Source organism: Lycorma delicatula, chromosome 1, assembly GCF_047948215.1.
Source record: "Lycorma delicatula isolate Av1 chromosome 1, ASM4794821v1, whole genome shotgun sequence".
Lineage (NCBI taxonomy): Eukaryota > Metazoa > Arthropoda > Insecta > Hemiptera > Fulgoridae > Lycorma > Lycorma delicatula.
Window position 1 is genome coordinate 194,501,551 of NC_134455.1, and position 26,435 is coordinate 194,527,985.

The 26,435-nt window shown below is 29.6% G+C and overlaps 2 protein-coding genes across 2 annotated transcripts; both read right to left on the reverse strand.

Moving 5' to 3' along the window:
* Positions 1-3,293: 3,293 nt before the first annotated feature.
* On the reverse strand, positions 3,294-8,750 carry LOC142326807 (uncharacterized). Its single transcript, XM_075369524.1, has 2 exons — positions 8,616-8,750; positions 3,294-5,706 (listed from the first exon to the last, which is right to left on the reverse strand). Exons 1-2 carry the CDS (start codon positions 8,670-8,672, stop codon positions 4,867-4,869), a joined length of 897 nt encoding a protein of 298 aa, XP_075225639.1. The 5' UTR covers positions 8,673-8,750; the 3' UTR covers positions 3,294-4,866.
* Positions 8,751-15,980: 7,230 nt separating this feature from the next.
* Positions 15,981-25,464, reverse strand: LOC142326816 (uncharacterized). Its single transcript, XM_075369534.1, has 2 exons — positions 25,321-25,464; positions 15,981-16,956 (listed from the first exon to the last, which is right to left on the reverse strand). Exons 1-2 carry the CDS (start codon positions 25,363-25,365, stop codon positions 16,150-16,152), a joined length of 852 nt encoding a protein of 283 aa, XP_075225649.1. The 5' UTR covers positions 25,366-25,464; the 3' UTR covers positions 15,981-16,149.
* Positions 25,465-26,435: the final 971 nt, after the last annotated feature.

Below are 26,435 nucleotides of genomic sequence, written 5' to 3' on the forward strand. Positions count from 1 at the left end.
AGATACATCTAGTACTAGATGTGATGTACCAGTATACTCACATTCGTATCAGACAGTACACGATCCTCATTCAAACAGATTTTTTATGCTATGTCAAAACATTTAGAGAAAATTACAACTTCATTACACATTTTTAAAAAGTTTAGTCAATACTCTGTATAATTTGTTTCAAACATATCCCTTGGGGTTTCTGCAAAAGGTCAGAATGATTTTTCAGGATATATAAAAGTCAGATTATTAACTGGTGATCTTTAATATGAATCATCAATAAGGCATAAGTTATATTAAGAAACAAATAAATAGATTAAATTATATATATATATATGATCGAATTATGTATAAATATGTATATATATATATATATATATAATTATAATTAATGCTGAAGTTATTTTCATGTAGTATTTCTATGCTTCAGCCATGACAAAGCCTGAAGTATAGTTCTGTTACATGAAAGAAAGGCAGTTTGCATGCTTCTATTGTCAATTTCAATGAACTACTGCCTCATATAAAAGATTTTACTATCATTTGTTTAAAAACTGAAATATCTTTAACAAAAATGCGATGATGTGTCATTAAATAATACTACTAATAAAAAAATCTGAATTTTCTGGGTCCTTGTTTAATGTATTCACAAACTGATATTTCCTCTAACAATTTTAGTTAATCCCTATAAACTCTTATTTTATTTTATTCTGATTTATTCATATATTATCTTCATATATTTTCTTTATATTTGTTATTTTTATGTATCACAATGGGCCTTAATGGATATGTACTATACCAGCATTTCTCAACCTGGAGGACATGGTGATATGAAAGGGGTGGTCGCAAAATTGGCCAACAACTTTACAGCAATAATGAAATATGAGAAAAAAATATCATTAATTATAAACATTTTACTTGCATTTATAAAGTACACATGTAAAGAAAATAAATTAATGAGATGGTTGCATTTGTTTTTCATTTAAAAGTTTCTCCATGCCTGGATCTATGTTAGAAACACACAAAAGCAAATTGTTTTCAAGTGATAAAAGGCAATACCTATATTTAATTTTTAGGGCAGGATTTAATTTTTTGGAAAAGGATTAATATTTTCAATGCTTCAGTAACTAATGCCATAATCACTTTGACAAGCAAGCCACAACTTATCTAAATCTTTAAATGTAAATTGTAGTTGTAACATTTTATTGGCAGACATTTCGATGAGCTGGTTGTGAATCCCAATTGGTAACTTAGCAACTGCAATAATGTTTTCACTAAATGGATTCAGTACCCATCTCTTCGAGAAATCATTTTTATCCTTCACCAAATGTATTTTTAGCTCATGCAAATGCTTCTTCATACTATACAACTTGTGGTGAATAATAGTGTCTTCTACATCAAAATTTCTCTCGATATAATCAGAAATGAATGGAAACATTAAAATTTTTGCTATGAAAGTGAATAATCCAGATATGAAGTTTTTTAATGAAAGCATGAACTTCATCTGTCATTAATAAAATGTTTTATCCCATCCTTGAAAATTCACATTCAAGTCAGTTAAATATGAAAATACATCATCTAAGTCAGCCAACAGCAACAGGTACTTACACATTATTTTATAAAAACAGTGAAAATGGAGTCTGCTTATTTTTGAAAAATATTATTAATTCATCTCAATTCTAATAACCGGGTTAACATTTTCCCCCATGATAAACATCTGACTTCTGTATGGAAAAGAAGACATATTTTCATTTTATCCATTTCCATCACATAATTTAGCAAACAGTTTATTCTGTAATGGCTGAATTTTAATAAAATTAACAATTTTTATAGTTTTGCAAAAAATTTGAGATTTTCCAGCATATTTTTTGTGGCAAGAGCATGTCTGTGAAGGAAGCATTACATTCACTCCACCCTTTATACCATATAAAGTTGTAATTTTTTCAGAAATCTGCTGTTTTTTCCTGTTTTCACCTTTACACCTTCACTACATACTGTAAAACATTTTGTCCAGTTTTGTTATTATTTAGTAGCTTCATAAAAAACATCAAAAAGAGAATGTCTTGTTGCATTACTAGGTGTTGATCTACAAAACAACATATTTCCTTTAATTGATCTGTCCCTACCGCATTCATATCTCACAAAACATAAGAACCAAGAAATGTTTGCCACATCTGCGATTCATCAAATTTAATACCAAAAAATTCACTTGAATTCACTTCCTGAATTATCTGATTGTGAACATCAACAGTTTTGTCATCGATTTGCCTTTTTACTGTATTGTTACATAGTAGAATTCTTTTCAATTTTTTTTGCTTCTTCCACAACTATTAAAACACTGACCATGACAATTGCAACAGATAGTAAGATGTTTTCTGCAGTTGTATGGGGTTTGGACATCTTAGCTACTCTTAAGATATTAAGAGTTATCACCATGTGATAACATGGTGAGATGCTTCAAGTGTACTTTTATCAGTATGACTTAATTTCAAATAGAAGCTTGTTTATTTCTCAAAGTGTATAATTTTCTTTGAATAATTCCAAGGATTTGCTTTTATGATCTGGATGTTTAGTTTCCAAGTGTTGAATTAATTTTTATGGCTTTATGTGTTCATCGGAGAGGACATGAAAGCAAACAACAGATTCCCACTCTACCACAGCACAGTGACTAAAACTATAAAAGTCATAACTTAAATAATCTGTAATGAATTCCGAAGAAGAGTGTAATAAGTAAGGAAGATGTTGATTTAAATCCTCTTTTATTAAACATTAAATCATTTATATGCAATTTTTTTTAGCTCTTTTCATAGATTAGACAATATACTATCACAATACAAAACAAACATTAACTTGTTGCTCAAATAAATAAATACCTAGTTTTCAACTTAGTAGTTATATAAAATTTAATTTTTACGTTCCTGAAAAATTAGTAGTTTTTGAGTTGTGGCACTTGTACAGGATGTGCTATATATATTCTTGCAGTCTTTTTTCCAGCAATTTGAAAACAATGTTTCATGTATGATACAATATTGGTCCACATTATGAATAAGGTAACTAATATCTCACACAAATTTACAAGAAAAAGGATATCTTTGAAAATGTAAAGAACCTTCAACAAATAACCTACAAGTTGTGCTAGTCCAACAATTACAATTTAATTTAAAAAATAACACTGTCTTAAGAATGTAATGAATAGTAAAAGTTATAGATGTAAAAACATTTTCTTTAAAAAAAAAACAACTTAAAATTTGGGATACTAACCCCATAAAATTTGATAGTGAAGTACATCAATAAATTTTATCTCAGTCAAATTTTCAAATGAATTTATTGAAAGAAATCACAATACACTTTTAGGATTTTTTTAAGAAAAATTACGTTACTTTCAATAATAATTTTGTTACTTGCCCATGTGATAGAAATTTGCAGTAGCCTACCACATGTATAAGATATGGAATTGACAATCTTGCAGTTCAGGGTAGAAGACATTTTTAAACTATATCCATTGTCTTTTATATCAAATTTTTCAGTATCAGGTTTACTATAATTGTCACTGAAGAATAATCTATTTTTTGTACTTATAAGTATAATATCTTCTGTTCAAAAAGCATGATATTATGGTTGATATGATCATAATACATGAGGTATGATGCTAATCTGTATAAAAGATTGAACAATTTTCTTGAAAAAAAAAACATTTTTTATTTAATATTGTACATGGACTATCAAATTTACATGTATGATGTTTTCAATCAAAATATATCTTTACATATTTTAGCAAAATTTCTAGAAAATGCCAAATTATGTTTTATCATTTTACAATCTACATGGATGAATAAAATGTATAGTTATATGTAATTCTTATTATTAACTATAAAACAAAACAAAAAATAGACGTAATATAAAAATACTTAATCCCACTTAGTAGTAAAAAAACTGGACTTGTAAAAGTTAACATTAAAGTACAATTTCAAAAGAATATAAAGAAGACTAACAAAAAAACACTAAATCAGTTTAAAATTGGGCATTGAACATTAATGTTCATTAACATTCAATGTTAATTTCTAGAATGAATACAAAGTAACATTTCAACATCAAAAAGGAAATTTTTACAAAAATGGTCCTTCAATGTTACTAAGAGCAGTTCTATAAAACCTTCAACAAATCTAAACGATTGAAATCATCTAGATTAAAGATAAGATCCTCATTAGTTAGCCAATATATAAACTTCTGTGAATAAAAATCTACTTTTCAATAAATACACTCATATTTCATTCAGTGGAAAATTTTGGAAACAAATTCATTTATTAATAAATAAAATGAAATTTTTTAATAACACATGTTGATTCATGACTGCTGAATTCTGTGCCACCTATCATAAACTTGAACTTTAATTTTTCAAGAAGAAAAATCAAGGATACTGATACTAACTAATAATAACTTAATAGATAACCCTAAAAATATTTTATTAATTAGAACTTATGGTTTCTGACAATGCATAAAGTAATTTATCTATTCATTAGACTCTATAACAAAGGCACAAATGACAGCTATTTCTTGTAAAAATCAAGTTTATGCTAAACTTGACTTTTGCATCAGGCCAATGCAAAAAGTAAATATTTAGAATCTATTTCTATTTATTTTGTTACTTATGTTTTTTTTTTTTTTGCTTTTAGGAGTTACTTGTCGATGACTTTGCTCACCGCTGATATTAACTTATTGCCTGACTTACAATTTTAGTGGTTTTTCTGTATTTTATTCTTTATTTTGACTAGATCAATCCAGGAAATTGGTCAAAAATTGAAGATTGGTGATTATAGTAATTGTAGCTGTTACTGCATGATGTAAACAACTGTTAACAAATTTATTAAATATTTTCATTCTTCACATTGTACTGGAGACATTTCTTTCATTATTTTTTATTGTGTTCAAATCATTTTTAATTGCATTAAGTATTCCAAATATTTTGGAATATAAATCAGTTATTAATGAACTTGATATTGTAGATTTCTCTAAATATTTTGAAGTTTGATAACTATTGAAATTTACACACCCATCAGCTAGTTTATTAAAAATTGTTTCAGGAGGACAATCTAATGTAGAAAGCATATAGCTTTCTTTCCCTCTTGAGTCTTTTACTATTGAACATAAATGGAATCTAGACTGATTTTTGGAATCTATTAACTTTCCTTCCTTTATGCAAAGAGGTTTACATTCTTGAAAATGAATATCGAACAGATCATCTCCATCACATTTATTGACAAATCTCGGTTTCTGGTGATAACAATATGCAAAAAATCTTAGGTCATTTGGGAAAGGTACTTTATAAGCATCTTCTTGAACACACTTATTATTGAGTGTTTGACAGGAAATACCTTTTTCACATGTGTGTGATAAGGAATTATAAAAAAAACCTTTAGTAGCACATTGATAAGTCTGTGCTTTATTGTTTTCACAAATATGAAATGTGTTGCAGTTTTCTGCATCTGGGAAAACTCCATCCTTCATACAAATGAAATTATCATTTTCAACATTAATTTCCCCCCAATCGCCGCTAAAAGGTACACAAGTTCCAGATTTTTTGTTACAGAATGGCATTATTAAAGGGCAACGCACTTGGGCGACCATTTTATAACCCCCACTGAGGTCAGGGACACAAATTTGTGCTGTTCCCCAATCAGCACAAGTAAATGTTTTATCACATATACTTTGTATCGATCCAATCTGAAAAAAAGTAAATAAATAACAACTTTTTCTGAGTAAAATATTTTTAAAAGTATAGCATCTAATTTTATTAAATTTTAAATCATGGATTTAGTTCAAAATAATATACCAACAAAGCATTAATTTATTTTCAAAGGGATGAAAATTTAATGATTTTCTGTCTTCTTAGCTCTGATCAGAGTTATAATGATGCAAAGGCTTTGAATAGATTTTTCAGTCATTTCTGAACCATTCAAAAATTTCTTTCTAATCAAAAGAGATCATTATCAAGATCATTATCTTCAATTTATTGATGATATCAATAAATTGAAGATATTATCAATAGATAATATTATAAAGAAGAAATCATTCAGTCTACCTCTCGGTCTTTCTTTCAGTTTCCATAAAATGGATAATACGTTTCAAAAATAATTAAACTAATTTTTATTAAAAGAAATAAACTTGAAAAACAGAACTGTAAAGCGAATTAATTATTTCTCCCATAAATTTCTACATAAATCAAAGTACATGTAGAGTAGAACATTTTCAATAGAACCAGTAAAATAAATATTTGATGTTTAAATTATTTAACTTTTTTAAAATTAATATATTATTATAAATTGGAAAGTTACCTAAAAATTTCAAGTTAATCTAGATTAACCTGAAATTTTTTATTACCTTATAAAATTAAAAATATGTTTTATTGTATTATAATTACACCATTTTTTTATTATGTATTATACATTATCTAAACTATTGTACAAAGAGGAAGAGGGTTTTCGTTTGTCCAAAAAAAACAAAAAACTACTCAATCAATTGCAATCAAATTTTTTCCCATGTTTCTTGGCATATGTAGTAGTGGAGATCTGCTGATGAAACACAAAATTGAATGAACTGTGAGCCTATCACTGTGTGAGTTGAGTTTGAACTGAATGATTCAAATCAATTGAATGAATAGCGTTAAAAAAATTATTGAATTAAATTTACATTAAATAAGATAATATTAAATAAATTTACAAAATTTCTGTTTAACAATAATGCAATAGCCTCACATGCAGTACCCTTGGGACTGTGTATGATGCTAGAGTGGTGAGGTATACGAGCACCTTGAGGGAGGCTAGACCAATCAATACCATTAACTGGTAATAAACAGGATTCCCTGGGGTGTTGTATTGGGAGGTGGAATGGAATGCTCTTTTAATATCGCTGCAAACAATCATCTGATTTTCAAAATTCAAGCAGGATATTTGTTAGTAGGTTGAAGGCTAACTTTTGCATGCATCAGGTACTCTCTCAATCTAACAGATCATGGTTATTCGGAGATGTATATATATATATAAAATCTGTCGGTTTATTTGTTTTCGCATCATACAAGAACCAACTTACCGATTACTTTAAAATTTGCAGGATATATTTGTGTTATACCAGGGAAGGTTTTAATACATCAACCAAGGCCCTAACTCCCTTGAAGATTAAGATATTAAAAATATTTATTATTTCTTCAACCCCAAGGATGGTGAAGTTGTTAATTAAAGATATTCATTAGGAAAAAATAGAATAATCCTTTTACTTCATTATTATAATTCTGCCAACATGGCAAAGAAATAAGTTATGAATTTTTTGTCATAAAAGGTGTGTGTACTTTAGTTACCATAATTACGATTATTCCTGAGTACTTAATTATTATTTATCAGTATTATTCTTACACCTATGGGGATAACGTATAGTGCGGGGTCCAGGGGGTGGAGCTCTATGGGTAGATGGGAATGGCAACTGAAGCAAGCTCTGCAGGTGTCCAGGGTGCCGGACCCACTGGCAATTTGGGAATGGTGAGCGAATCAAGCTCTGTGGCTCTAGGGTAGGCCCCTTGGTCGTGGGAGGTCCCATGGAACCCATGAGTTGGCCCTGGAATTTGTCTAGGCTGACCGGGGCGCTGAGAGTCCAGGTTCTGGCTAGACAGGCTGCTAGTTTATTTATAACTAATAATTTATAACTAACTATTTGTAATTAACTAATAATTTATAACTAATTAATTTATAAATATAAATATAGGTTGATCATTTAAAGTAATATGAAACTACATAAGTACTAATTCCTTTTTATGAAAGTTAACTAGAAAGTGGAATATTACCAATAAATCTTCCACTAAAACAATTTTGCAGTGCTGTAAACCTGCATTAAAAGTATACACCTAGCTAGGTAAATTGGAGATCTGGGTTAACTCTAGTATTTAGGGGAAAATAAATAAAATTAAGAAGTATTAAAATGATGTTTTTTATTGAAAAAATTAGGTATCTTCATTTAAAAAAGAGGTTGCCCAATGAAATGAAAAAAATGGCAATACTGTAATTTTAATGTTGAAGGAAAAATAAATGAAGTTCCCTATTTAAAGTTTTTTATAGCTCTTTCAGAGATTTTAATTAAATTCTGTATATGTACACTGGTGCACACACACACACACGCACACACTTTATTTTGAATATTTTATTTATATTTTTTTAATTCCATGAAATATTTTGATAGGGCACTTGATAAAGCAGCGATCTCTGTCAAAGTACTAAAACAACTATTGGAAAATTTAATTTTTATTTTCTAGGGTGCAATTTACTACTAGATTTTATTTATTTATATATGCATACATGCACCTGCATGTGTGTGTGTGGTTGCATGACCTACAATTTTATGTTTACAATTCTGAATTTAAGGTAATCAATTTTGTAACTTTTGACTGGTCAACTGGATTTCAAATTTACCCAGTACAATTGTGTTTTATAATGCTAATAAAAAATTAATAAATATAACCATAATAACTACATTTCAGATATATCTCAGTTTACAAAAAGGAAACTATATTAGTATTAACAATAATATTATAAAAATTTAAAAAGCAAACTGTAAAGCATTTTGTATTTAAAACTGAATATACTTACAATGGAACATAAGTAAGTTAAATAAACAAGACAAAGGTGCATAATCATAAAGTTCATCTTTCAAAGGCAAGAGAATTAATTTAATAATTTATTAGTTACAATATTTTTAAAATGTTATGTTTAATGAGAAAATAGTTGATTTATGATGATAAATAAACAATATTTTTTTGATTATCACATAAATATTTAATAAACCACTCGGTACAATAAAATTTTAATCTGTATTATAAAATTCATTTTGCTATTAAGTGAACAAATATTTACTTATTTTTATTTAATTATTTTATGATAAAATAGTTGTTTAAAAATAACAATAAATCAAATTTATAATTAGTTTAATTAATATCATGTTGAAACACATTTTTGTACAATTCCATTGCAATTACTGATAACTATATTCATATTCAGTTGCACATTAACAGTGATTCAGGTTTGTGATGAGTGTCATACTCATCATAGCTTTTATATTATTTGTAATATTAAACAGAGCATCTGATGGATTGACTTAGAGCTTAGAAAATAAATGTCTAATAAAAATACAATGAAAACAAATATTTAAAAGTTACTATCTTATTTGTAAATGAACTTTAATTACAATAATACATTCAAATTTGTGTACACTTTGAAATTAAAAATTTACATGGTTGTTAATAGATTTTTTTTTGGAAATAAAATTAAAGTGAAAATTTATCATTAAAAATTCTTTTCTCTGCATAAAATGAGAAAATGAAGGAAATATAGGAAAATGTATGGGATTAGTATGCTACTTCTCCAGTTTTTCTACCCTTTGGATAATGATCTGGCTGGTGCCCTTCCTGATGCCACAATACTAAGGAATACCAGTAACTAGTGGTGGGATAAACTATTCTTTTTCAGGAATCGATTCTTTCGATTCGATTCTCAGAAAGGATTCGTAAAAAAGAATCATCCGTCCGATTCAATGATTCTTCTTCTTCCCACCACTACCAGAGCTGTAAACTCTAATGCGCATGCTCTTTTTCTCTTCTTCAGCCAAGTTTAGCGGTTCATCTCTTCATACTGCTGTTCGACTCAACTGATGCATACATACTAAATGTCTTCGATTCTTTTCTTTTCAACTCTTATTCGACTCCTTCGATTCTTCTCTTTTCAACTCTGATTCGACCCCTTAAGTAAACATCTATCACGCTTACTTTTTAATGCGTTTAAAACGTAAGGGGTCAAGAATCAACCCATCTAGTGGGTGAACCGGTCTAGTAAACGCGTCTTCCCAAATCAGCTGATCTGGAAAGTCGAGAGTTACAGCATTCAAGTCCTAGTAAAGCCAGTTATTTTTACACGGATATGAATACTAGATCGTGGATACCGGTGTTCTTTGGTGGTTGGCTTTCAATTAACCACACATTTCAGGAATGGTCGAACTGAGAATGTACAAGACTACACTTCATTTACCCTCATACATATCATCCTCTGAAGAATTATCTAAACGGTAGTTACCGGAGGCTAAACAGGAAAAAGAAAGAGAGAGAAGGGGTCAAGAATCACAACAAAAATGGCGGCTTACAGCTATGCTCACACGCAGAGACAAATCAAACGACTGACGACACTGGTACGACTGATGACACTGATATGCATGATGCTGGAGTAAGGATAACAAAAGGAAAGCAGCTCAGCGAGTAACCGTTCTCACGTTCTTAGAGTGTTCCCAGACACTTACGTTCCCAGATGTACGACAATTATCGTTTATTACAATAATCGTGTGTTCGAGTGCAACGTACAAAAATCTACGATAATTTTTAAAATAAACATGCGACCGCAAAACTGAATAAATTATATTTTTACTTTTTTATATATTTTTTAAATATACTCACGCCTCCCTTGAATTCTTCTTGCGCACCCCCCAGGTTGAGAACCACAGGACTAGTTGATTAGCTTTTTTCCCAGTCTGGCTAAATGCACCAACGTGTCTGAAGGTTTGACCTTTTCATCTCATTACTTTTTCTGAAATTCCATCTTTTATTGTTGGTAATTTTTTACAATCTATTTTCCTCAGTAACTAGGTCGTGAGGTCAAACTCTTTGTCGATCCTCTGGCAGGTCAGGGAAGCAATACCCTTATCTCACCTTCCACCAGAGGCTGAGTTTTCTTCTTTTTCTTTTTTCTTTGAACAGATACGCCCACTGATGGCACAAGAATTTTTATTTTTTGATGTAGATTTTAATTTGGTTTGATTTTGTGTCTGGAATATTGACGTGATGGCTCCCTTCAAAATTATTTGTGGAATTGGTAAATGCGGTAAGCTCTTCTTTGGGAAACAGAAACGTCTACCTTGAAAAGGGCCCTGGGCTAGGATATTTCATCGGGATTGTGTTCATGTAGGCAGTGATGAGTTTGATATCTACATGCTGGATGATGTAAGTAAATATCTTTGCGATAGTTGCAGTAGGATTTCTAAAGAATGACAACACACGTGTTGGTGGGGGAATTAATATTAATGACAGCACACCAATGGTGTTGGTAACACTTTTAACTGCAACTTCTGATCCTTCTGTTTCCTCTTCTTTGTCGTCTATTTTCGGTCCAAATTGTTAGAAATATCAGAGACGGAGAAGTGAATACTGAACGTGTCTCTAAATGTCATTGTGAAGTTTTCATGAACAAATTATTTATTGCGGTTGAAAACCTAAACAATATAGATCATGACTCAGATATGAATAGGGTTCACATCATCTGAACAGTTCATTTCATCTTGCTGTTCCTGAGGTGCACTTTGATAACTGTAATGTCTTCTGAAACTTGACCTTCTGGTGTTTTGGTAATCTCTCTTTACCGACAGTTGAAATCTGAACAGATGTTTGTGCCTGGAGGCACAAACCTCTGTGCTTTCAGAGCACAGGAGGTTTATGATCAGCATTATGATGGGGAAGAAAAATAATTTAAGCATAATATATCAGAATATTAAGGGTTTTAACACCAAAGCTTGTGATTTTTTTGTGTCTGCTGCTAAAAGTCCTTATGACATTATCGTTGTTAAGGTATCAGATTTTAATCACACCTCCCTGAATTCTGAATATTTTCCATACGTTTTTAACATTTACATGGCTGATCGTGACTCCCTTAAATCGGGCAAGATCAATATGGTGGTGGGTCAGTATTTGCCGTTCACTCTTTTATCCTTTCCTTCAGACGTCCTGATCTGGAAAGCTTGGACAAATGCGTCTGGATTGAAATACGGTTGCGTTGCGGAGTCAATCTTCTGCTTGGTAATCACTATTTTAGTCCTGCTACTAGGTTTGAGATTATGTCTGTTTATTTTGATAGCCTGGCTAGTAAAATTGACATTAGTGTTTATTATGTGGTTATTATTGAAGGCTTGCCCCAAATATTGAATGGAAAAATAGAACTGTTAGTAATAACGCTCACTTTTATGCAAAGAAGAAGGCCGACATTTTATTTAATTTTATGGATGACTTAAATTTACATCAGTATAATCTCATTTACCTGTCGATGGCTCATCCATTTTAGATTTTGTTTTATCTAATGGTGCTGTTGATGTAAATTTAGAGGCTGACCATCTTGTCCTTCCTGTCATGCAGCATGATACGCTTTCTATTAATATCCCTGTCAGTGATGTAGTATTCTGTAATGGTACTACTGAATTCTTAAATTTCAGTAAAGTGACTATCTTGGTTTATATTAGTCTGTAGATGGGATTGACTGGAATGATTTTTATCAGTCACATAATGTTGTCGCTGCTGTCTGTTTTTAACAACATTCTTTTCTCATTTATAGACAGGCATATTCCTCTACGTAGACCAAGGTCTAAAAGGTTTCCGAGTTGGTTTTCATCTAGCCTGATTAAGTGTCAAAAGCATTTTTCTCATAAAAAATATTAAAAAACCCAGCATTATGATCTACTATCAAAAATTTTCTGAGTTGCGTAGTAATATTAAAACTCTCTTCAGAGCTGATTGTTTAGAAAGGGCCAGATTGGCTGAAAATGACCTTATGAAGAAACCAGAGAACTTATTTCGTTGCGTGAAGTCAGCATTAAAAGATTCTGGTGAAGTTCGCCCGCTTAAAGTTGGTAATCGGACTATTGATGACGGTTCGTGATTATCTGAAGAATTCGATAGGCATTTTCAATCTGTCTACAAATCTTATGAACAGGAAGTTTGGAGATTGATTTTGGGATTTTGGGATGACTATTGAGAACCTTGAGTTCTGCATCAAATCTCTGCGTCTCTGTTCTGCGGCTGTTATTGACAAAGTGCCACCTTTTATCATTAAAGACATCTCTAATCTGGTTGCTCCAGTTTTATTCTGAATTTTTAACATTAGTCTGCAGTCCGGAATGTTCCCGTCCAGTTGGAAGTGTGTACTTATTTCATTTGTGCCAAAGAAAAGTGATTTTCACTGCGTCGATAACTGCCGTCCGGTTTCAGTAACTAATGTTGTTGAGAAAGGTGTAATAGTGCAGAAACGGCTATTCTATATGCTGCGTCTTCGTTGTAATATCTCTTCTTTGAAAGAAATCAAGAGTGCTGTTTTTGGAGGATGCAGTCACTCAAGGTCAAGCGCACTGTACAAGAGATTATCTTTGCCCATAAAATGGTTAATGGGGTAATTGAATGTACTTTAAAGAACGTAGCCATACGTGTTCCGTTTATTCGCTTTAATAGGCACTACCTGTTTAAATGGTGTAACAATAGTAGATTGACACCTTTAGGTAGGTGTATTAACAGGCTAAACGAATGTGATTGTGCAGTGGATATGTTTCGAGTTAAACCATGCGACATAATAAGTTTATTGGGAGTAGGATTTCTTGTTAGTGTCTCGTTAGGTTAATATTTTGTTTTTTTTGTATTGTTATTTCTGTGCATTCTACATAAAGTGGGATACAGTTGTTTTACTTACTCTGTGAAAATCTGATTTGAAAGAGTTATTGTGTTACTTATTAATTTGACAAAATTGAAGTACTAGTGTTGGTATAAGTACCTCAAAAGGTTTCTTTCTTTTATACATACTTATTTAAGTATGTATACTTTGCTTGAATTAATTTGGTTCAGTTTAGTTGATGTTGGGTGAGTCATCAGTTAAACAGTTAGATACGATACCACTACGGAATTGAAAGCTTGGTATTTTAAACATTAAAGAGAACTTAGTAACTCAAGTCTAAAATAGTGATTATTTCCGCAGTACAACTCGATGAGAGCACAGATGTAAAAAACAACGCTGAATTTATGATGTACGTGCAGTATTAATGAGATTAAAAGGATTATTTATTTTGTTATGAACTATCGCCGATGAAATATTTAACAAGCTGAACTATTTCTATGCAAAAAAAATCGCTTGGACTTGAAGCAGTGCGTAGGCTTTTGTTTTGATGGTGGTCGAGCTATTACAGGAAAATATGGAGATGTTGCCACCAAAGTAAAATCTGTTATAAAATATTGATCCCTTACTTATTGCAGCATCCATACAGAAGCTTTAGCAGTAAAACGGGTAGCTGAAGAACAATTTATTTAAACATATTCTCTAGGAGGCCGTCACGTTGGTCAATTTTTTTATTAAATCTCGATCTTTAAAGTCTGTTTATTTTCGAAACTGCGTTCTGAAATGGATAGTGACCCCATTCTGTTATTGCTACACATAGAGGTGATATGACTTTCTAAAGGAAAAAATATTAAAGTAGGTTATTTGAGTTATATTTAGAAGTGCAGGAGTTCCTAATGAATACTGATTTTGAACTTCGTGATCGATTGATAGACAAGATGTGGATCTCAACAATAGGCTAGTTATCGGATATTTTCAATCGTCTCAATGACTTAAATTTAACTTTGCAAGGTGAAACAAATGGATTTTCATTAGTCGACAAAATAAGATTTTTTAAAAAAAAATAGCACATCTGAAGAATATTTCGAAAAAGACCTGCAAAATAAAAAAGATATTTGTAGACTTTTTAAACCGAAATTAAAATATCAAAAAAAATTACAATGAAGTTGTAAACCGTACGGTAAGTCTCGCAGATATCATTTCTTTTGCTAAAAAAACAAAAATTTCTGTAATATAGATAAAACTGTCTTTAAAAAACGATACTGATATCAAAAAAGGTAAGACATTGCAATTCTATTATCAAAATGTGTTATTAATTTATAATTTTCTTTTAAAAAAATACATGTTAAATATATGTAATAGACAATAGATAATAAACATTGTTTAAGCATTCCAAATAATAAGCAAAATAAATAAAAAATAAGAATTTGTTACAAAAATTGCCGGCCCGATTTCATTTATTAAACAACAAATACTCATAAGAATTGTATTATTTCCATAAATGTAATATGTATTACATATAAATGAAATCAGGCCGGTAAAAGTTTTTTCTTTTTTTGTATATTATATGGTACGCTTAAACATTGTTTATTATTTATTATTGTATATCTATTACATATATTTAGCTTCATTATATTGTAGCTCTATTACATATATTTAACATACATTTTTTTTAAAGCTTTTTTAAAGCATACAAACAATTTTTGATAATAGAAATGCAGTGTCGTGTCTTTTTTTATATCAGTATCGTTTTGTTAAAAACAGTTTAATTTATATTACAGAAATTTCTGTTTTTTGAGCGGAAAAAATATTTGTGATACTTTTACCGTACTGTTTACAATTTCATTGTAATTTTTTTTTGTTATATTATTCTTTTATTTTTTTTATGAATTACTGTTTGTTATCTTATGGATTTATTATTAAAATTTATTCCTTTAGAACAAAAAAATTGAATTTCACGGTCAATTTTTTTTTTTTTGATAGTCATATCATTCACTCCATACCACATTTTTCCTTTTATAATAAAACAAGTATAGACCATTACGAATCGAAAATCCATGATGTTAATATTGTACTTTATTTTTGTAAGTGTAACCTTCGATTTTTATCGTTAAATTCGATTTTACCAATCGAATTTATTTCTGCCTTATTTATTCCTTTTTTAATAAAACTAGTATAATCTCTTGTAAACTAATATTTTTATTATTTTTTAAAAATAGTGATGGGAATTAAAAAAACTTGTTTCACCTTCAGTACTTTCAATTACATAACTATTAAAACAAACTGTAGTATATTTTCTTTTAAATTTTATTATTTCAATTACATCATATAGTTTTTGTACGCTACCTATCAAGTACTGCTATCTAGCGGCGCGATTCGTAAAGGTCTAACTTGAAATAACTTCAATGGAAATGGAATATTAACATGAAGTGTAAGGATAATGACAATTTATTATAAAAATTAGAGAATATGTCTAATTATGACCTTAAATTAAAGAATATTCTTATAAAGAAGGAAAATAAAATTGTACTAAATTATTTTTCATCTCCATGATGTTTTAAATTATGCATATATTTACATAAATACTTTATTCGTATACAAAGGTTTGTAGATAATTTTTTTCCATATTATATTAAAAAGTTAATTACTATAAAGTAATTTTCATAACTAATAAGACTACTTTCATATTATAGTGTATAAGTTAACACTACTAACTTTATTAAACTCGTGAAGGCATGTAACTGTTTTTATAGACAAATTTTCCATTTCCGTTATAGGTATGTCCAGATGCACACGTTAGTCCTTCCCTTTTTGGAACACAATGTGAATTTAGAACATCGTACAACTCATCTTTTGGACACTGTAATTTTGTTAAGGTAAGAGCTGATAATGACGTCTCATGGGAGCATTTATAATATCCTGTACAGTCAGACGGATCTCCTTGTAAACCTTCTTCTGTACATACTGGTTCGCATATCTGTTTTTCAGAATTTAACTCAAATTTTCCTGGACATTTATCAAATGAAATTAAAGTACTGTTATAACAATAGGCGTAAAATGATTTGCTACTGGGATGTGGAACTTTAATTCCAGATTTACCATTGCAACTGATCGAGTAACAAAATGTACCATATTTACAATTTTCCGATTTTATATTGTAGTAACTTGTACCGCAGTCTATTTCGTACGCTAACCCTTTAACGCAGGAGTAGTATTTACGACAGTTGGTCGGATTAGGAAAGTTACCGTCTGTCGGGCAAAAAAATTCGGGTGCTTCTGGATCACATGTCGGATTATCTGTGGTCTTACGACAAGTTCCAGAGTCGGGATCACAGTAAGGAGCATCTCTGCCGCACTGAAATTCAACTACTTTCTCTAATGTTCCATTAAAATGTCTTCTACAAATACGAGGAGTCGTGCAGTTCACACAGGAGTATTCCTTATTGCAAGAGGAAGCGTTGTTATTTTTATTGTTGAACGATTTGTTTTCTTGAATATGAGCCGTCATAACTGAAATACCTGAAAGCTAAAGACAAATAAAATTAAAATTATACATATAAAAACCGTATTTAAAAACCTTATTTATATAAACTAATTTTGTACTGTACACTTAAACTATTGACACGCTACCATTATTAGTAATTAAACAAACTTATTCAGTTTCCAAGCGTTAGATGCTTATAATGTCTATAGTATATAAATCTAAAAATGAATGTACAAAGTAAGAAAAACTTATCTCTAAATCACAAAACTTTGATTCAATACTCATTTGAAGATTTTTCTTAAACTTTTTACATGTAATGAAATCATTTTCCAGCATTATCCTAATAAAGAAAAAACAAATTCCTATTTTAACTACATCTTTTACTAAAGTAAAGTTTTGGATCCCGTAATTCATATAATTTAAGAGAAAAGATTTTCTTCGAAGCAAACACTCTCGAATATTTCTTTTTTGGTTGTCAAGAAGATTTTACTCCTAAAAGGTTTAGGAGTTTAAGAACTTAAAATAGAAGTTATTTCTGTTCCTGATGTAGATATCAAAATAGTTCAAATACTGTTATCCTTCTACTGATAAAGGAGTAAAGAAACGTTTGACCACATTTTGCTGGATTCAGACGTTTTTCCGTAAACGAGTGCGGAATATTGAGAATCCGTGACATGAATCTTTGTAAATTTTTGGAAGAGGCCTTGTACTTATTTTAGTACTACTTACAACCAAAACAAACCTTTTTTATCGAATACAGGTAATGTCTTTATTAATAGCCGTCTGGAAAGTGACCAAATTGACTGTTACAGTGATCGCACGTAAATCAATGAATAAGCTTTTGGATGATTATGAATTGCACTTTTTGACTTCCCAATGATGAGATCAGCACCTTCAAATTCAGGCTTCACGTATAGTTTTACTTTCTGCCTATTTGGTAGCTGCATGATTTAGTAGGAATCATAAAAATTTATTCTGTGCTGACACTGAATTAAAAATGAGAATAACTAGTCGTAATGTAAAATAAAACAAAAATAACTTCTAAAAAATTTACAAATAAAATTACCATTGAAGCATATCCAAAACCATAAAATGTTCTTTAATTAGAGAAAAGTGGTTACAGTTCAAATACATGAAAATTTAAGTATATGTGCAACCGGATTTAATCAAGTAAATAATTCAAAGTTACATTAATTACAATTGGCTGTGAAATTTACGACGTAGTAAATTAAAGATAAAAATTGAACTAATTAATTATGATAAAAATAGTAGATAATTAAGATAAAAATCTTTGAAAATTCTTATTTAATGTAGTAAAGATCATAAAGAAATTAATACGAGTAGAAGTTTTTTTGAGAAATGATTGTGACTATTTTACATCAAACATAAATAAAACCCTTGAAAATGTTCTTACGTAGACGAAACTTTACTAGTTTTGTAGATAAAATTTGCTTAATGATGAAAAACAATTATAATAATTTTCTGTTATAAGTAATATGCAATTTTTGGATGCCGTATTAGATAATATTAATTTACTTACATTCCTGTCTAAAATAAAATATTTATTTTTTGAAGCTTCTTTTCGAACTCAGTATCAGTTTTAGGTTACAAAAATTGGTTATCATATCACAGTTAGGCACTCATATGAATTGCGTAGAACGACATTTAGAAAATGAAAGATTTTCTTGCTTTTCATAAGTTATTTATGAAGCTGTATCCACTTCAGTATCAGGATTTAGATCATCTGTATCCACATATGCTCAAAACACATGCCTCATGTAATTTAACGGAGCAAAACTTGGAACTGTAGTTATTTTGTCATATTGGGGGATTTCGTAAGGTTCTCGACGAATCGTGTCTCGAACTTCGTTAACGTCACGAGGTTTTCTTTTAAATAATTTAATTTAAGCATTCCTCGCAGATAGAAATCAGAAATCAGTTGGTGTCGAGTCAGAAGATCGTGCAGGTCACTCGATTTTGCCTCTTTTTCCGATCCACCTACGAGGGAAAGTTTTCATCAGATCTAGCATGTGACAAAGGTCAACACTGAATTAACCGGATCTCTATCGTACTGAAACTGCACTTCTCTAAAATTTTGCCCGCTTATATTTTCAGTTGCCAGGATAATCCCATTACTTCCTACATAAAGTTAAATTGCAAAAAAAATTAAATAGTAGAATGATATTCGTTCTCCTAGCCCTATCCAAACATTAACCTTCTAAGAGTGTCGGAAGGTCTTAACCTTCCGATGATGATCGTTGTCAGATCAATACCTGCATTTAAGTCGGTTAACTGCTCTGTTCGATATAAATGTTTCTTCATCGCTGAAGACAATATTTTTTATAAAATATGGGTCATTATTAGCAACATCCATCGTTAGTTTAAAATTCAATCCGTAAATTTTGAAGTGCTTAAAACGGCCGGGATTTAATATCTTATGAACTGATTGTAACTAATATCACGCACTCGTGCTTCTTCTTTTACACACTTTTTCTTTAAATTATTGAATCACTTTTTAGCGTAACTTCATCAGTAAAACTTACAGGCTTTTAACTTTTTTAATATTTTTCACATTTTGCGTCTCTAAATCTTTTTATCATTCTGAATTAGGTTGAATTTATTACTGGAGTTCGGTTAGGATGTGTTATTAAATAGATCAGCAACTTCACGGTAGAGTCTTGTTACATGCCTACGTAAGTTATTATTCAATCGTATTCAGTAATCTTCAGTATTTGGATCATAATAAGGAAAATAAAATTAAAGCGTAAGAAAAAGGAATTTTTCTCAATAGTTTCTAAATTGAAAAACTGACGTAGAAGACTTTTAAAGGTGAATCGGAAAAAAGCTCAACTGTTAGGTTAATCAGATTATTTTTATATCTTATTTCGAAAAATTCTTTTACCCGACCGTGCCAATCGGTACGGTTGGGTTTTTTCTATTAAAAATAATATAAAAATAACAACTTTAGTTATAGCTTCGTGTAATGGCAACTACACTATACAGAGTAAGCAGCATAAATCCGAATCCGTAACGTAACCGCTGCAGAATCGGTAGGTTTTGTTGGAATTTTATGAATGATATGGATAAATTAAATAAGAAAAACATAAAACGTAACTTAAATGTTGCATTTTTTTACCTTATTGTTAGAAAAGAATACATCGATGCCCAAGGAGGAATGAAAAAATTCAGACTCGATGAAAAAAATTCATCGATGCCCAGGGTGGAATGACCACCCTGGGCATCGATGAATTTTTGTGCTCGATTGATCATATTGAGAGTCGTCTTACGCAAAACGTTGTTGTCAATTGCGTTGATTTCTCGTTGAATGTTCACCTTCAGTTCATCAATGTTTTGTGGATTAAATGCATAAAATTTCCTTTAAGTAGCCGCAAAAGAAAAAATCGTAAGTGGACAACTCTGAGGAACGTCCTTTGCTGACAACTCGTTGTCTGTCTCCTGCAGTTGTAACGCGGTATGGTTTCAGTTTTAATTCATGAAGAATTTTAAGTCAAGATGTGTATTTAACACTAGATTGTTGGGATAACTTGCATAGTGATTTTTTTTTGGACTAGCAGTAATTCTCTTAATATCGTGAGCATTGGCCTGTGGAATCCTAACGGAAGGTTGCCTATTTCATTTTGGACTTCAAACCGAAACTGTGTACGCAATTTTTTAACTAAATCGTGTATTCTACTCTTCTCTGGAATACAGGCATTCGGAAATTTTTCTACGAATACTTGACGTGATTCTTTAAATGATCCAGAAGAAATATATACCTCGACTATAGCTATCCTCTCCTGAACTGTATAAGGTATTTTAGACAAACACAACTGCACCACTACCAATACTGCACCGACACGTAACCATCTAGCAAACGACAGCAACATCAGTAGTAACATATACATCCACTAGTTGCGCTAATTGTGTTACAGTCTGTCATAAATAGTGTTGGGTAGCGGTTTCATTATGGGTTCGGTTTTATGTTGCTCATTCTGTAGCTTTAACACAGACAAGTGGCTGTCGGATATTTTAACAATGTACCGTAGCCAAACTCTAACGCTCGGGAATTGTCCAATGTACACTTCATTATTGAAATGCTGTACCCTATGTGGCACAGAGACCGAGGTACACGACATGATAAAACAAATATAATCGCCCACCATTCTTGATAAGTTTATCATATTTCAACATATGTCTACATTTTTTGTTTTGACAGTTTTCATTTTGGTTTTATTTTTAAAATGAATTTTTAAATTAATTTCATATTCAAAAATTAATAACCACTACACGGTTCCTCTCAATATTATTAAAGAAGGGATTGAAATGTAAGGCTGCAGAATACGGAGCATTGTAAGCGTCCGTTACCGAACAACTAAAGAGTCGATATCGACTTTCTTCGTTAATCTGGAGCCAGCGGACAATAACAAAGAGATATTCAACTGAAATATGTAGCTAATTCCACCGTTGGGTTTGAGGAACCTAAAATGTGGTTCCGGGTTTGAACTGAGGTTAAAAACAAAAAGAAAAAACAGAATGTGGTTCTGGAGGCTAAACAGAAAAAGAAAATAATATGCAGATCTTAGGGAGAAAGCAGAGTAGGAGGGCATACTTTTCCCTGGTCACTAAGCTTCCAGGGATCTCTATGGACACATGAGTCAGCTTTCCCGAGGTGAATGATAACAAAACTTCCTTCAATTGAGACATAGATCAAGTGGGAATGAGAATGATCACACAGGTTGTTACTTAGCTTATAATGCCGCTCACTATCAATCACTGAGGCGGTGGTCAGTGACAAAATTCAGATCGTTATTTCTAACAGTTCTATTTTTCCATTCAATATTTGGGGCAAGTCTCCAATAACAACCACATAATAAACACTAATGTCAATTTTACTAGCCAGGCTATCAAAATAATCAGACATTATAAAGGATTTACTAATTCATGATCAATTGTAGCCTATAGTTGTGAGTGTAGATGAATAAATAAGAGACAATAATAGAATCTGTTTTTCTTTTAAAATAGTGGCAAGTATTACACTAATAATAACAGAAATTTTTCCTTATTTAAAAAGACAATTGAGTAAGAACAGTAATAAATATATTGAGACAATACAACTGTAAAAGGTTAGGTTGATCAGAACTAATGAAATGGAAATTTTATTAAATAATTTGTAATTTTTCAATTTTCTGCTTGGGAAGTAAGAATGGAACCACAATTCTACTGTACTTGATGGATTAGTCCAATAGTTCTACTGGGAATTTTACTTATACTTTTAATGATATTCCATAACGCTTATTTTTATTCTGAAAAATAATTATATTGCAGTTTATTTTTGGATAATAAGTAACTTTTCATAGAACCCTTTCATAATTAATTGTCATTGCTCATATTATTCACTTTCTTACTCTTTAGAATGAAATTCATGGAATAATATAATACAGATTATAATAATTTCATGAATCCCAAAATGTATTAATTAAACTGTTCTGAGAGTTTTGTTTGGAATAAACTAGAAATTGCTCATTCTAAGATCATATCTTTAGAAATAAGTCGGATAAATAATTAATATATTATAATTCCTTGGAAATTTTATTTCCAAATACGTTTGGTGAAAGGAAAGTTTACAGTGATGTCAAAATAAAATAAAATAATTCTTTTGAGAATTGTACATGTTGCAAGTGTAATATTCTGTTGTCAAAAAAGTATATAAGTTGTATAAAAACAATAAATCTCTTGTTATAAGTTTTGTCACTTATGTTAGTATTAAAAAGTTACCCAACAAATAAACAGAGTGCAAAAAAATTTAAACTAAAATTAACATCATTCAAAAATATTTTTGCCACCCTCAGACATCTAAAACTGAATTCTTTTATGTTTTAGTATTTATATATTTTGGATTTGATTTTATTTTATTCTACTATTCTTTGAATCTTACTATTTTGAAAAAAAAGATTATAAATATTAAATATTATTCTAAATAAAAGTCATTACTACAACTTATTTCTGCTTCGAAAGTGCCAGTCCTTGCTAAAGTTCATATACATGATGTAGCTAATAAGTAGTAATGAACAGATAGTAGTTTGGTTTGATTTTGAATAGTTGCAGTGTGTTTGTGGGTATTACATACAGTATTATATGCTGGCTCTTAGCATGTCAAAAACTTAAATATTGGATAATAATAGGTAATTAAGATAAATTTTGCTACTAACTAAACTGAAAAACTGCACCCAATTCAATTTTTAGCAAATATCAAATGACAATGGTGGATTACAGTAATACCCACCGATTCTATCCTTAAACTATTGTCTGTATTTAATCCTCTAGAAAGTCACAAAAAAATCAAATTCTGTTTCCCAAAACATAGTTAACAATACTTAAGCTGAGATTTAAAAAAAAAACTTTAATCTTTTTATAGTTATTCTGGATGATTCATTCCAAAATTTACCTTTTATTGAGAATCAAAATGATATATTCAAGTTTCACTGTAAGAACAACTTGAGTTAAAAATTCATCAATGTATGGTAGGTAACAATTTGTGAAAACTTCAAGAAATTAAAAAAAAAATTGCCTGTGACTTTTAAAACTGAAGTCAGATATGCATTTGATGGTCATTGAATCTTGCACCTTCTGACCTCAAATTTTTTTACAATAGAATGAACTTTAAACACTTAGAGACTGGACATTAACTTTTTCTTTGATAGCTGTTTGCTTATTGTGCTTTATAATTCATCAGAGAAATGGTACAATCTGAAAGTGGATACTGTTCTTTCACTCTTTTTCAGTGAAATGGCCATTTTTTATAGTCTTCCTTCTTACAAATATTTTTTAGATTAAGATTTATACACAACTATCTATATCCTGTATATATTTTATTTTATCTGGTGATAAAATTTAAGTGAAAATAATTTAACAAGCCCTATAGTGATCTGCAACAGAGTGCTACTTAAAAGTTACAGAATTATCAGAAAATTAAACTCAACTGCCAAGCAACAATAAATGAGCTAATTTTTGTGTAATCAGCATTCAAAATATATTTTAAACATTTTTGCAGTCTGAAAAGTTAAATTTATCTTCAGGATAATGATAGTCACTGTTGCTAGTTCTTGTTTATATTAACTACTGGTTGCTAAATAAATCATTTTGCAAATTATTACCATTATGAAACAATCATGCAATAATAATCTTCTGAATAAAAAATTATCCCTAACTATAACGTTATTTAAATAATCCAACTTATTATTTAACCATTGACAGGTTAGTCATAGTTCTACAATAGTGGATATAAATAACGCATTATGGCACTGGTTGAATATATGCCGTAATTTCAAAATTAAAAGACATCAGATTACTTCTAATTTAATGATTTCATAATTACAGACAAAACTAGAAATAATTTATCTGTCAGAATAACAAAATTGCATCAATGGTCTAGGAATAATGAATTGTAACTAAAAATGTAACCAAATCCCAATTTTTATATAAGCTAAGAAATTAATGATAAATTAAAAAAATTATACATTCAATTCCTAAGAGAAAACTTTATGCTTTCTTCCACTGTTTATAATGTATATTACTGGTAATCTAATAAAAAATTATGTCTTTTTAACATTTAAAAAAAATGTTGAATAGAAATAAAGATTTATTCAGTCGAGTCTTTTGTTAATTAAATAATTACTATTGGTTAATACAATCTAACTCTAAAGTATCAAGTCTAATTTACTTCTAATTATTGTCTGTTATCATCTTAAAATTTTGAATGGTGACATTATTTACAAATTGTTCTTAAAATTAAATTATTATTATTATATATATTTTTTTATTAATTTACCATAAAAGATTGAAGCCTGTGCATGGGAATATGTAATGAAAATTTTGTAGTGTATGAAAAATGCCAAGCCTATTGGGATTCAAATCCAGGACCTCAGGATAAAAAGCCAAGATTCTACCATTCCGCCACAGATACTTTTTTAAATTAGAAATTAATTAGACAATCTTTAAATTAAGTGATAAAATTTCTAAAAGTGATAACATTTTTATTTTTTTATTTTATTTTTCTTAAATGATAAATTTTTTTAATTTTAAGTGATAAATTTTAAGTTTATAACTTTTTTTGTTGTTAGCTTAATAATGATTTGCCTCTTCTCATAGGTTTTAAAATTAATTTAAAAAAAATTGATTGCAAAGAAGAAAAATAATTAAATCTTTCATCTGGATTCTCATAAATGACTTTATGTAGAAAATGTTATGTAATATTTGGTATATAAAATACTACACTATTATTCAAACATTATGCATGTATATACAAACTATAACTGTATTTATATGATATAACTATTTCCATTTGAAAATACTACATATTGTATTTAATAAAATATTTAAAAAAGATGCTTTACATCATAATCTTACCATTATAAATAACAACATAGTAACTAGGAGGCAGCCCAGAGACATTTTGACTTCTTCTAGTTAAACTGATTTTTGTCTGCTGTTCTCTTTGTACTCTGTCCTATATGTATTTCTAATTTAAAAAGTAACAATAAAAAATACTGCTATTTGTACATACTAATTATTATTTTATTGATATATAAATACAAGGTCAAATTCATGAAATGTAGTAAATCAATTAATTTCTAAAAGGATGTACTTGAAAAGGTATGTCAAAAATAACTCCATAATTGAAAAATATTGTTTTTTTTTGTGAGGATTGAAAGAAAATCCATGTAATTTTCTACATTTAATTAAGGGAAGTTATATTATTGATTCTTTAGATGGTATTTGTATTCTGTAATAAGTGTAAATAAACTAATTATAAGCTAACAGAAATTTCTCATTAAATATAAAATGAGCTAATTTTATTGGTTTAAATAAGTTTAGAAGTACATAAGTGATTTTTTATCAATATGTTGCTTAATTCACTCACTGAATGCTATTTTTTTGGTACTGAATATTTTCTTTTAATTCTGTGTTAACAGGAACTGATTTTTTCTTGATCAATATCAAACAAACATTTTTTTAAAATCATTATTTTAAACTAGGAAACTTACATTATTATTTTGATGGAAAGCTTTAATAAAATGTTGTTTAATTTCACATATTATTCTTATTATAAAACTGTATTTTTATCACAACTTACAATTTGTAATTGTGCTTGGACCAGTTAAAACCTGAAAAAGATTTTTTTTGTTATACATCACAAACATGTTATTTAAATACATTTAATTTATTAAACAACTCTTTGTATTTTATTCTAATATAATTGTTGAAAGTAATAATTTGTTTATGATTAACTACACATATACTGAGTTTTCATTATATTGTAATATAGAATAAAACCCGCACAAATAGTTTATAAAAGAGATAAAGGTATAAGGTTAGATGCAACATTATGAAAAATCTGAACATTAAGGTTGTTACTGTCAACTTTTTGGTGGGTAATTTGATACATACCTGCTGAGAGACCAAATAAAACCTGAAAAAATTTGTTTCTATACCATCAAAAATATATTGTTAAAAGATACTTT

What these genes read in the sequence shown, in the direction of transcription:
- LOC142326807 (XM_075369524.1), bottom strand. Translation starts at nt 8,672, where the DNA reads ATGAACTTTATGATTATGCACCTTTGTCTTGTTTATTTAACTTACTTA. An exon ending in TAACTTACTTATGTTCCATT is followed by an intron (nt 5,707 to 8,615) that starts GTAAGTATATTC and finishes ACTTTTTTTCAG; the next exon opens with ATTGGATCGATACAAAGTAT.
- LOC142326816 (XM_075369534.1), bottom strand. Translation starts at nt 25,365, where the DNA reads ATGTCTCTGGGCTGCCTCCTAGTTACTATGTTGTTATTTATAATG. An exon ending in CTATGTTGTTATTTATAATG is followed by an intron (nt 16,957 to 25,320) that starts GTAAGATTATGA and finishes ATTTGTCTTTAG; the next exon opens with CTTTCAGGTATTTCAGTTAT.